Genomic DNA, 13,427 nt, shown 5'->3' with positions numbered 1-13,427 from the left:
GAAGACACCATGTCAGTAGTGATGGGATTCTGTAAATGTTATATACCAATTGCAAAGGTTCAATTAAAAACTCACGTCTAGCTGGGTGGAAAATTAAAGCTGATGTTTGGTATTTGGGGGGGGCTTTTTGATAGCACTGTTTAGCTGTCCTCGTGTATACTTTGAGGTAGTGATTCCGAAAGAAAAATGGTACTATGTAAATGAACACCCTTGCACAGAAGTAATTTTGTGGCTTCGCCAGTTTTATTTGGTAGAGGTTAAGGTTTTTCTGGTTTAGCCTCCTGGCCTACTCAACGAGACAGTTTCATTTAGGCGTTATTGAACAAAAATCTTAAACAATGCCAAATCTAGAAGATTCTTCACACCCCCTTTGAAATCAGCAGTTTTCTGAGAAAAGCATGCTTCTCATCCTAATCTGTAAAATGTCTTACAACTCATTTAAATGTATTATCACTTTACACTCATTCTCCTGATGACAGGCAAGTGGAGGAGTCATTAAATACAACGACATTAGTTTCCTCGATTAGCTTTGACCCTTTACAAAATGAGGGGAGGACAGGTGACCAAAACCAATAGTCTCCTCTGGTTTCCCAGCTCTGGAATCAGTCTGTCAAGAATGAATGAAAAGCAACACAGACTGGAGCCATGTTCAAAACCAATATTGACTCAGGTCAGTCAGTGATATACTCTAGACAAAAATCAAAATGTCAACCAGTTTAAAATGTTTGGTTTATTTAGGTTATCGGTACATTTCTCCCAAATATCAGGGAATATTCACTTAAGTATTCCCCCCCATTTCTAAAACGTAATTTTTCCATACATTGTGGAAAATCTGATTATACATTTAAATAAATTCTTTCCTCTTAAAAAGTTTTCCATTTCATTTCTTTTTTTGCTTTTAATCTTTTCATACAAATCTTCACTTCAATAGAAGGTGTAAGCTTGCAGAAACAAAAACACACAAAAAACCCTACCTAAATAAAGACCGGTAGCTATGTCACAATGCAGGACAATGCTTTAGCCAGCTGTCATTCAAAATATTCAGAAATAACATTTCAGAGTTCATAAAGATACAGGCTTGAAACGAACATGGCATAAATGATTTCACACTTAAAACAACCCATATGACAAGGCAGACTTCCTGCCATCCAACCATTTTCAATCAATGACACGGATTCTGATGTATTGATTCAATTAATGACACGGATTCTGATGTATTGATTCAATTAATCACATCGATTCCATCGACTTGAACATAACTTTAATGCCCTTTGAACGTCTTACAATGCCTTACTCTCATAACCCAAAATCCAAGGTAATTTTTCAGATTGCAGCTTTAAACTGTAGCTTTTATGAACCAGAAAATAGCTACATCTGTATGTTTATCAATGTTAGCTGGCTAACGTTTTGACCATTGGTTGCGATCCACCCCTAGGTCAAGGCGAAGGCAGAGTTGAAGGTGGGAGGAGCCTGCCGCAGCTCTGAGGTAAGTCTTAGCATGGCGCCCCCAGTGGGCTGACCTCTGTTACCTCTTCAGACCTTTCTGGGCCTGCTTCAGTAAAGTGTCAAAGTCAAGTACATCAAACTTGCCCTTTGCAGGCGATGGGTCATACTCACGGTTAGAATCTGGAGGGAAGAGAGAAAGAACATTAGTGTCACTGTTAACTCTCCTTGCGTCACTGCAATCAATGTAGGTGTATATCAAGAAAGTTGCCAGAACAATAAATAAAGATCTATGATCATTTTATCTGAAAACTGACAACTTGTACCAGTGTTGACGACACCCCAAAAAAGTATGTTCTACCTAGATCAGCGTAGCTGGCATTGCAGAACTGTCTCCTTCCCCCAAAGCAAAGGTCAAAGGGGAGTTCGTCGGGTTTACGGAGCTTGCCACCATTCTCGATGGCTGTGAAAGCGTCCTTCGTATCGTAGTACGTCACAAACCCATAGTTATCCCTATCACAGAGATGGAAAGCAAATATGAAAACACATGCATTAGTCAGCAAGGGTTGTATTGATTCATTAGGGCACACAATTGATAATATTTTTATAAAATGCAGAGACTACAATAAACGTCATAGTCCAGGTAGACCTGCTGGTCGGTTTCCTTCCGTTTGGTGACATGAACACTACCAATGACTACTATGTATGTCGAGGTGTGAGTTGTTCTTAAAAGAGCCACCTGGTGGTTTAGCCAAGAGGCCCCAGTTATAAACAAGCCCGGTTGTTGCTGTAGCAGCTGTAGATTGGCCTGAGAGACCACAGAAAGGGTCAACCAGGTTCAAAGACAGTGCACTGGGGGGGGGGGGGGGGTTCATGTAACTGACAGGGTAAAGCCTAGGTGTTAGCACTGGGATAAAAATCTGTTTTCAAGTATGGTCCAGTAAGCGTAAAACCGAGGAAAATGTTCTGTGATGAGGCAGTAAGACAGACTTGTTCTATAGACACTTATTTTTAGTTTCAAAATGTTTTCCATAATCATGCCTACTGAACATGAGGAAATACTCGTTGTTGAAACAAAACATGACCTATGTTTGAGAGTACTTACCCATGGTCTCTAAAGTGTAGAGTGCACTCCTCAATCTCTCCATAGTAAGAGAAGCGTTCCCTCAGCTCTTTCCGAGTCATTGTCCCCCGGATTCGCCCTACATAAACAACCCTACGCTCCTCCTGAGGGGGGAGTGAGAATGACAGTCAGATGACATTTCTTATCCTGCGCCACGATTGGCTTAATTTCTCCCCCCCCCCCCCCTTCCTGACCCGTCTCAGACAAATGCCTCAGTCTTCAACTGGAGAAGACATGCTGCGCTGGAAAACTGAACCCAAAGACACAGAACTTGACCCAGAGACAGACTGTCCCGTTCCGACTTGTTCTTCATTGATACACGATAAACTCTTATGGAGGTTACTAAATGGGCACAGATAGCAGCAATTCTTGAAAAAAGGCACAAATCGCCAACTTCACTTGGATAGAAATGTACTCACGATCGCTTTTTCTTTGAGTCTCTTCACCTCCTGGCTGTTTTCTCTAGATTCAGGCCGGTAGCCTGGTCTGAGAGAGGGGCTATGGGAAGAAACAGAATGAGAGCAAGGCGATCAATGTTGTATATTAAAAAATAAAAAAAAATCTGTATCAATAAAGCCAAGTACATTACCCCAAGTAGTCAGGAGAACATAGTGCCTTCAGAAAGTATTCATACCCCTTGACATATTTCACATTTTGTTGCGTTACAGCCACTGTTCCGACCAGCAAAATAAAGTTCTGAACCGGTTTCAAACCCCCCCAAAAACTGTTTATCGTTCCTTTCTCTGTAAACCTGAATTTTTAATTTTTATTTAGCTAGACAAATTTAAACAAATCGGTGAGGATAGAGCAGCTAGCTGTGCAGCAGGTAAGCGATTGAATCTGTATAGAGAAATGTGTATTTTGCCATATAAGCATGGTTTAATGATAATGAAAGAGTCAGTGTAGGGCATGAGATTCAGAAATTGAGGGTGAAAAAGCATTCCTTGAAGGGCATCTTGTTAGGACATGCATTACCTGAATTAGGCCCACAGAATTTTACCTACGGAGAAGCAGCTTCTATGGAGGAACTTTGAATGTCTTTGATCTTCCGAGTTGGTTTAGCGTTGGACCAGAACTAACAATACCTAGCTAAAACACTTGTGTGCAGAGCAGCACTAGAATTAACATCTTACCTTTATGTAGTTAATAAATCCAACATGAAACCTATAGTATCCTTAACATCACTCCCTAATTTCGTCAGAGGGGGAGGGGCAGGTAGCCTACACCCACTGGTAAAGACTTCCAGCTGGCAGGCAGACGCTAGAATAAGTTTGCGTTACAGTGAGGGATTTGCATAGGCGCTTTGATTCGTGGGACTGGAAAACAACTCCTGAAAATGTAAAAGAATGCTATTAACCAGTTCCAATCCAACGGTTCTGTTCCGGAATAGTATAGATCACTTTGTTCATGGTTCTGTCCTTGAAACAGTTACAACCCTTGATTTGCACATTAATACAATTCTTCCAAGATTTGTCAAGTTGGTTGATCATTGCTAGACACCCATAGATTTAAGTCAAAACTCACTATGCCACTCAAGAACTCCAGTGTATATTTCACATTGTGTTTTAAGTTATTGTACTGTAGAAAGGTGAATTTGTCTCCCAGTGTCCGTTGGAAAGCAGAAAACCAGGTTTTCCGCTAGAATTTTGCCTGTGCTTAGCTATATTCTGTTTCTAATTTGTAGCGACTGGGTGTATTGATACACCATCTAAAATGCTTTTTTTTTTAACCCACCTACCAACAGGTGCCCTTTGCAAGGCATTGGAAAACCTCCCCGGTCTTCGTGGTTTGAAATCACTGCTCATCTGAGGGACCTGAGTTGTGTGGGGTAAAGAAATGGCGGCAAAATCCTGTACGGAGCCTTCACCGTGCGCTGCCACTTTAAGAGCGCACCAGCAGTCAGGGAGGAAGTAAAGATGGCTCTCGGTTGGTGCGGGCAGCTTGACAGTGTCCAACGCTGCAGAAATCATTTATGTTCAGCGTGCTAAGTTGTAAAGTGTTTAAGTCAAGTCAAATCGCCGGTGTTAGCGCTCTAGGTTGTGGTTGTAATCTTTTGGGACCGCTCCTGTCAATGTTCGCGTGGAGTAATAGCAACATTGTTGCAAAGCTTTGAAAAACAAACCATCAGGTGTATCAGACAGACCGTGCAACTGCAGGCCAGAAGTCAACAGCTAAGACCCCTCTCTTATGTCCCCTCTATCGCTCCAGTGCTTTTCACTGCAGACTTTCCTACATGCTCCTTTTGATGTTCAGTGTCGGAGTATTTGTCCCCAGCCAGTCGTATTTGGTGTGACATTTTAAAGTTAAAGGGAGTTTGCCTGAGGTATTCTTTGAACTGTATCGATTTTGTGGGGGACTATTTACATTTGGCCGAGAAGATTGACATTAAAACTTCTTAGCGCTAGGGGTCAGTATTATTATTATTATTATTATATATATATTTTTTTAAATAACGTACCCAACGGAAACGGACATTTTCTCTGGCCCAGATCGTAGAATATGCATATAATTTACAGATTAGGATAGAAAACGCCAAAGTTTCCAAAACTGTCAAAATATTCTCTGTGAGAAAAATAATACTTATTCTGCAAGCGAAATCCTGAGAAAAAGTAACCCGGAAGTGATAATAAAAAATAAAAAAAATCTTTGTTTCCTGGCACGTCTAACCTCCATTTAAAGGGTTATCAACCAGATTCTTTTTCCAATGGCTTCCTCAGGCTGTGACCAGGCTTTAGACATAGTTTCAGGCTTTTATTTTGAAAAATTAGCGAGATGTTTCAAAAGAGGTTAGGTGTCCTCTGAATATTTCCTGCGCGCGCGGGATGAGCTCACCATTTTCCTTTTCTCTCTTAACCTGTTATGGCTGCACGCTGAATATTGAAAAAACTGGAAAATGTGTGCACATTTTCAAACGGCCTCCTAAGAAACTTTTTATTTTCCAATATGCATATATTTACTACTGTTGGATAGATAACAGTCTGTAGTTTCTAAAAAGGTTTGAATTGTTTCTCTAAGTCGAACAGAAATATTTTTACAGCCATTTTCCCAGCCGAATTGAGTTTCCCAAAATGCGATGTGTCTCTTTAAGACCTTCTCTATAAAAGGCCATTTGACTTGGGACCATATAAACACGTCAGAGGCGTTCGTCAGACTGTAATGCGGAAGTGAGAATTGAAAGGAGTCGAATATCTCGTCCCTGGACTGAATAACACAACTTCTTGTGAGACCTGCGCAGTTAAAATAAAAATCCGGGCGCGAAGGATAATTTGATCTCGGCTTCTGGAACAAGGTAGTTAACGTTGAATATGATGCCTGACTACGATATTATTTGCTACATGTCACAAAATCATCCTAAAGTATGTTTTTTCAATATACTTTAATTATATTATTGCAATTTATTCTGGACTTTAGATGTGAAACGACGGAAGAATTTTTTGAAGAAACGCTTTCTGGCGCAGCAATGCTACCGTGCTAGCTAACCAAAGAGGGAAATAATTCGTTCTGGAACCCAACTAAAGACTCTACTGGACATTGGACCCCGTTACAACATTCTGATGGAGTACCAAGAAAGATAAGACCCAATTTGGGATGCTTTTTCATATATATGTCGAACTGTTGAATGCTAACTCTGCTAACTATGCTAGGCTAGCGCTTGACTAGAATCAATGCTGCCTTATGCTAGCTTATGATGTTAGCTAATATAACGATATATTGTGTTTTCGCTGTAAAACACTTCAAAAATCGGAAATGTTGTCTGTATTCACAAGATATCTGTCTTTCATTAGTTATCCACCATATGTTTTTCTGAAATGTTTTATGAGGTGTAATTAGTAGCCGACGTTGGTGTATGTATTTTCTCTGGCTACTCCCGGCTGGATTCAGACTGTAGCTATGTATTAGCATTTTTGGGTAGCATCAATGTAAAACTGATTTATAGCTAAAATATGCACTTTTTATGAACAAAACATAGATTTATTGTGTAACATGTTATATGACTGTCATCTGAGGTCGTTTTTTCTGGGCTCTTTAGGTTGGTTTTAGTTTATTTCGGTTGGTTGTGCATGCTACTTCAATCATAATTCATACTTCATAATCATAATTCATACGTGTCTGTCCACTTTTGTATTTGGTGGTGAGCTAACATAAATATATGTGGTGTTTTCTCTGTAAAACATTTAAAAAATCGGACATGTTGGCTGGATTGACAAGATGTTTATCTTTCAAATGCTGTATTGGACTTGTTAATGTGTAAAAGTTAAATATTTTTAAAAAATAGATTTTGAATTTCGCGCTCTGCAGGGGTGTCATTTTCGGTCCGAGGTCGGGCTTGCACCCCAAACAGGTTAATGAATAGGTTATGCTCCGGTTGAAATATTATCGATTATGTTTGTTAAAGACAACCGTGAGGTTTGATTATAAAAAATATTTAATGTTTCTACGACCATTTCGGATACTTTTGGGGATTTGTCGAACGGAACACGGCTTTTGTTTTCTCAAAATAATGCTCAACCCAAATGGCATTTGTGATAAAAGTAATATTTATCGAACAAAAAGAAGATTTGTTGTGTAACTGGGAGTCTCGTGAGTGGAAACACCCGAAGATTATTAAAGGTAAGCGATTCATTTGATTGCTTTTCTTACTTTCATGACCAAGCTAACCAAGCTAATATAAGGCTAAACTAAAGTAGCATTGAAAGCTACACTCACAAAAGCTAGGATTTCTTTCGCTGTAAAATATATTTTCAAAATCTGACACCATAGGTGGATTAACAACAAGCTAAGCTGTGTTTTGGTATATTTCACTTGTGATTGCATGATTATATTTTTAGGAAGATTTTTGAATTTGGCGCCCTGCAATTCAGCGGTTGTTTAGGAAAGTGAACCCGTATTTGGTATCCGTAGCGCAGAAAAGTTAAGGCCTTTTGTTTCGTCTATGAACAAAGACTGTTTTTTCCTTTGCATTATCTTTTGCCAGATCTCATGTGTTATATTCAACTACATTAATATCACATTTCCAAACTTCAAAGTGTTTACTTAAATTTTTATTGTTCAGAAATGTGGTGGGTACTTTTCGTTCGCAGGACTTGGTCCTGCTAACTGTTCCAAATGTCCGAACTGAATTTGGCAAGGGCTTTTATGTACTCTGTGCCGGCAGCTTGAAACGCCTTACAAAATACTTTAAAACTGGAAGAACTTGTCCCGATTGGTGTTTTTAAATCACTGATGAAGGATTGAGACCGATTCCCTGACATGTCAATGTTTTTAATTTGCTGTTTTATGATTTTGTTACACTCTTGAATTCTATGGTTTTTACTAGATTACTTGTAGTTTTTCATGTTGTCAGTCTAATTGTGTAATGACTTGGTGCTGCCCAGGACGCGCTTGAAAAAGAGATTTCAAATCAATGAGCCCTTCCTGGTTAAATAAATAGGGAATATGAACAGGCAACAGTACAACAACAAAAAACTATGAAGATACTGTTAAACAGAACTCCTGTTGTTTTCCCCAAGACCACCTGCCACAGTTAGAGCTCCCTCCCCATCAAATGACATCCCCCCACTTTTGGCAGCCCAGAAGACGTCGAGCTGCTGTTTTTCCAAGTGTAATGATACTTTATATCTGGCCCCTTACTGACTTAGAGGTTCTTGCCACCCTCCGCAGTGTTCTCCATGGTACAGCAAGAGACTTCTGGGAGATTGCCCATGAACATATCAACCTGGAAGGAGTTTCAAAACTATTCCTCTCAGAGGACTATGAGGATGAACTAGTGGAATGGATTCACAACAGAGTCCAGGGTGAAGCAGAGACAATATGGGACGTTGCCTCATCCTATCGAGTTCTAGTCAGGAGATGGAAGGCTGACATTACTGAGCAGGAGATGGTCAAACTCATTCTTAAAAACATGGTTCCCCGCCTTGTCAGTCAACGTCGGGAACAGGCGCAGAATGTGCATGATCTGGTGCGTCTTGGTGCTTCCAGCCCTTCTCAAACTCAAAACCCTGTTCCCTCATGGCGGTATGCAACCAACTCTCGTTGGGATAACCAGTCTCAGCCGTATGTGCCCAAGATCCAAGACAAAAGTCCAGTGACGTGCTGGAGGTGTAAAGTCACACCCTCCAGGTTCTTGCCCCCCCCCCCTATGGCCAGCATAAGAATTTTAAAAATGTCAGAAAGAATGAAAGACAATTGGGTCAGCCTCCATGTCCACCATGAAGCCTTCAGACAGCACAACTAGCCGTCTCTTCTATTTCGCAACTATTGGGAACTCTGATTGTTGGGAACTGGAGGGAAGGCCATAAATCGACAATACAACTTACACCCTACCCTGATGCACGAGGTCCCTGTAGCTCCTCCCATGAGGAGCTTCAAACCTTGGAGGAAGGACCATTGTACTTAGCCATTGGAAAACCTACCACCCCCTCAGGTTGGATTTATATGAAAATAAAGCTGCATGAGATTAACCTTCCTGTGGCTATTCTTGCAGATACGTGCCTTGCATTTGCTGTAAGCCTTGTCCTGGACTTGAATGCACTTCAGTGGACTGACTATTTTGATGCCCGAACCGTCATAGCTGCGCTCTGACCATTCCTGGCCTCATCCATTTCAACCTGGAAATGCACTGAATTCAGGCTGGAGCCTGCTACCTTATCCAGAGTACTGGCTAGGTCAAGACAGACAAAAACAAGTTCTACCAGTGAAGCAAGGGAACCAGGCTAATCACCCAGTTTACAGCCGTACCCCTCTTATCCGAGAGCAAAAGCAAACTTGATGCCGATTTCTACATAAAACAAGCATGTCTGTCATAACGAGAGGTGGCAGCTCTCCCAGATGTTGGAGAGGAACAGTGAGGTCTGAACTCTTACCCCCAGACAGTCTCCAAACTCTCCAAATCAAGACCCAGCATGAAGTCCATAAAGCAGCATCCCTACAGGCTAGCCCCCGCCAATCTGGCAAATCTCAAAAAGCATATTGGATAATTGAGTTGTGGAACCTTTTTAATGGATGGGCTTTGACCAGTTGTCCTGATTCCAAAGAAAGATGGTGGATATCGATTCTGTGTAGACAGGAAGCCGAATGCCATAAAGCGATAACTACCCTCTACCGAGCATTAATGACATACTGGAATCTCTGGCAGGAGCATCCATCTTCAATAACCTGGATCTAAACAGCGGATATTGGCAATGGATCCCGCCAGTCAGGACAAGACTGCCTTTGTCACCCCTCCTTCAAAATCATGCCTTTTGGTTTGAAGAACGCTCCAGCAACCTTCTAAAGGCTGATGGAGACCGTTTAAACGCTACTTTAAATGTGTACATGACACTGCAACAAAGTTTCCCCATGGGGACAATAAATTGAGTAAACAAGTCCTGTGGGATCTGAGAGGAAAGTCTTGTGTATCTAGTCGGAATCATAATCTATTCCTGTCACTGACCATCTGCAAGACAGTCCGTCTTCGACAGACTAAAGTGTTATTTCTGCTTGCCAGAACTAACAAAGTTCATTAGTCATGTGATTAATGCTGAGGGTACCCATGTAATCCAGCCAAAGTTGCAACAGTTCCCAATTCCCAGATCCCTCAAGGCTTTTCAGCGCTTCCTGGGTATGGCACCACGCATTTGTGACTGACTTTTCAAAGGCAGCCGACGCACTCAACCACCTTAAGGGAGTGAAATTCCGCTAAGTGTCTGGATGATGTGTGGAGAGCACAGCAGAATGATGCCGCCATCATGGCAATCCACAAGTCTGTACAACGCAGACTTGTCTCGCGTCAATGAGAAGTTCAATACTTTATCCTGAATTATGCTCCAAAAGGAGAGGAAACACATAGCACCCATTAACGTGTCGTCATCCCCTCTACATTGACTGACCAGATATCCAAGCTTATCATGAGTAGCCATCTTGGCGTTTAAGCCCTACGGAAATTTACAGGAGGCGGCTTACCTGGCCAGGCATGAGGGTTGATACCAAGAAGTTTGTACAGCAGTGTGAAGTCTGCAGTTTTGCATTTCTGGCAGCAGACCGAGGTGAACCAACCAAATGAAATGCTGGGAATTGACCTCATGGGACCTTTTTCTCCCAGCCAAGGGACCCAGAATTAATGTTTATTGGTGGTAGTGGACATCTACACACTGTGTGGAGTCGTTTCCCCCCCCCAACAAAGCCACTGCATCCGCCATTGCTCCAATTCTGTGAAGGGAGGTCTTTACCAGAGTCAGGATTCCAGACCAAAATCTGACCGAGTTCCGCAGTTAATCTCAGGAATCTACAAAGAGCTCAGTACCTACTAGGGTGTAGCTGCCAAGCTGACCACTGCCTACCATCCTCAGACAAACCTGACGAGAGGGTAAACAGCACCCTGAAGGGGATGATTGCTTCATTTGTGGAGGACCAGCACACAAGGTGGGATCAGCGTCTTCCTGAGGTTTGCTTTGCACTGAACCCAGCCCTGCACTGAACCCAGTCCCAACATTTCACCTGACTGACCAGCGTTTGATGCAGTACACCACCACCACACCTTTCTAGCCACAGCAATACAGCTATTCATTCTTGAATCATATTAAACACAGAATTAGTCCATGCAACGTGTGAATGCAAATACTTACTCTTGCCATAACGGAGTTGAATAATCAAGACATTTATGCTTTTCATTATTATTAAATCATTTCTGACATGGTTGTGTGTAGGCCAGTGGCATCTTAAATTCAGGCTGTAGCAAGGAAATGTTGAAGTCCAGGGGTGAATAATTTCTTTAGGCAATGTACACAGACTGCATGCGGTTAATTTTGTTTTTTACCCCACGGCTGTTCACAAGGAAAGTGCTTTAATTACCTGCGTGGACTCCTGCCTCTGCGCCACGCCCGTCTGTGGGGAGAGCGGGAACGGGACCTACTCCAGGACCCAGACCGGGAAGAGGAGTACGAATAGCGCCGCCTGGGAGGAGAGCGGGACACGGAAGGAGAGGAGGAACGAGAGGAGGAACGAGAGGAGCAAGACGAGGAACTGGAGCTGCTCTTAGAGTGACGAGGCCTGTACCTGGAGGAGAGGGGGGAATCTGTCAGTGATGTCAGATGACGGACGGATTAGATATCGCCATTAGTCATCGGTTTACATGTGACATCACCTTTTTGAGTGCTACATTGGTAGCAGATGGGGGGGTGACAGATTGAGAACTCATGCTAAGTCTGTTCAAAACTGACATCTGTGCCCATAGCATGAACCAGCCATTTTCCCCACACTGACTAGAGATGACTGGGATGAATATGGACATTCTCATCCCGTCAGATTTAAGACTCAGTGCCAATAGAGGACACTGCCTTGCCCAGTGAGGGGACAAATAGATTTTAAGACAGAAACAAAGAGGGGATGAGCATCTCACCTCTTCCTGGGTGGAGAGCAAGATCTAGACTGAGAAGAGGACGAGTGAAAGTCAGACTCCGAGTCAGTAGAACAAGGGCTGGAGGAATGGTGGATTCTTCTTTTCCTCTCGCGTCCTCCCTTTCCTTCCCTGGGGCTGGGGGAGCAGGTAATGTTGTGGCCCCGGTAGGATCTCCCTTTCTTGGGACTCATCTCCAGGGGACAAACCTGTTGCTCCTGCCTGGTGGGAGAAGCTTCAGGGGTCCCCAGCGCAGAGCTAGTCCTATCAGTCCTTACATCCAGGGGCAAGGGAGCCTGCTGGGTCTTCGTACCCAGGGCAGGGATCAGGGTCTGGAAGGAGGGGGCAGGGATCCTCTGGGGTGCCCTGGTAGTGGTATTGCCAAGTGGCTCGATGGTCCTGATGGTGATGGCTGCTTGCTGTTTGACATTCCAGCGCTTGCCTGGCTCTTCAGCAATAGCCACAGGCACCTTCTGAGGGAGGCAGTAGTCGTGGTCTGAGAAGGCCAGGTTGAGAGCCACCGTGTTGGGGGGGGGAGTTACAGAGGGGCTGGGAGGCTTGCTCCGAGGCTTGGTGGCGGGCAGGGGCCGTGCGTTGATCTGGATGGCCTTGGAGGGCGATGGTTTGGGAGCGTCAGCCGCTCGGCTCTTGCCGAGGAGTGCCACGGGGGCCAAGGGCTTCCACATCTGGTGAGGAGGAGTAGCTGGAGGGGTCAGACCTAGAAGGAGACGGGAACAGAGAGTAGTCCACTGCTGTTAAATCTGAAGCAGAATGCCTCATTGTCATTTAAAGGTAGATTTTAGACCACAAGAATGGATGTCAAGCATTTTACCAGGAGATACAGGCAGGTGCTCCAATTTTCCATTTACTCCATGAGTGACAGCAATTTATCTTTAGGGTGTAAACCTCTGCCATGTTTTCAGTATGTTAGCAGTGTATAGGGCGGCAGGTAAACTAGCAGTTAGTGGTCGACCTACAACCGAAAGGTCGCTGGTTTGAAGACTAGAGCAGGGCACTTAAACCCAATTTGCTCCAGGGGCACCACACTATCATTGACTGACACTGAAACATTTCATTGCACCTATCCACTGTGTGACAATAAAACATGTTTTTTATTATTAGCATTAGCAGTGTACAGGGTAATTGGTGTGCGACTAGCATTAGCAGCGTACAGGCTGAATGGTGTATGATTAGCATTAGTAGCGTACAGGGCCCAGTTTCCCTGATCTCTGATCAGCTTTATCCATTCCAATCTTACCTTAATATTAGAAATAACCCAACAATACTGACGACGGATCAGCGCCTAGACATATCGCCTATGGCTACAAATATCAACTTCGTAGTTATCGGCAGTCAGACAGATAATCTTGATTCTATGTTTAGCGGAGATTTGGGCATGAAGTGACACGGTAGGGGGAAGAAAAAAAAGATACCTAACGACGCACTTAGCTGTTCTACGAGTGGTCGAAAGCAACTAACTGTTTAAGT

The 13,427-nt window shown here is 43.1% G+C and overlaps 1 protein-coding gene and 1 non-coding gene across 2 annotated transcripts in view; both read right to left on the bottom strand.

Moving 5' to 3' along the window:
* Window positions 1-221: 221 nt before the first annotated feature.
* The window catches only part of LOC129836070 (peroxisome proliferator-activated receptor gamma coactivator-related protein 1-like), a 44,081-nt gene continuing 30,875 nt past the window's right edge, over window positions 222-13,427 (bottom strand). The window contains exons 9-14 of the mRNA XM_055901829.1: window positions 11,943-12,657; window positions 11,396-11,599; window positions 2,986-3,064; window positions 2,549-2,670; window positions 1,805-1,956; window positions 222-1,626 (exon numbers count right to left, since the gene is read on the bottom strand). Coding sequence (XP_055757804.1) covers window positions 1,526-1,626; window positions 1,805-1,956; window positions 2,549-2,670; window positions 2,986-3,064; window positions 11,396-11,599; window positions 11,943-12,657 — 1,373 coding nt within the window. The 3' untranslated portion in view covers window positions 222-1,525. The remainder of the gene's footprint in view (window positions 1,627-1,804; window positions 1,957-2,548; window positions 2,671-2,985; window positions 3,065-11,395; window positions 11,600-11,942; window positions 12,658-13,427) is intronic.
* Window positions 2,155-2,296, bottom strand: LOC129836544 (small nucleolar RNA SNORA50). The gene has a single exon (XR_008756671.1). It is a non-coding gene; the product is annotated as a small nucleolar RNA SNORA50 (small nucleolar RNA).

This window comes from Salvelinus fontinalis, chromosome 37 (genome assembly GCF_029448725.1).
Source record: "Salvelinus fontinalis isolate EN_2023a chromosome 37, ASM2944872v1, whole genome shotgun sequence".
NCBI classification, from domain to species: domain Eukaryota; kingdom Metazoa; phylum Chordata; class Actinopteri; order Salmoniformes; family Salmonidae; genus Salvelinus; species Salvelinus fontinalis.
The sequence above is the reverse complement of the archived record's forward strand: the minus strand, read 5'-3'. Positions and strand labels throughout refer to the sequence as shown.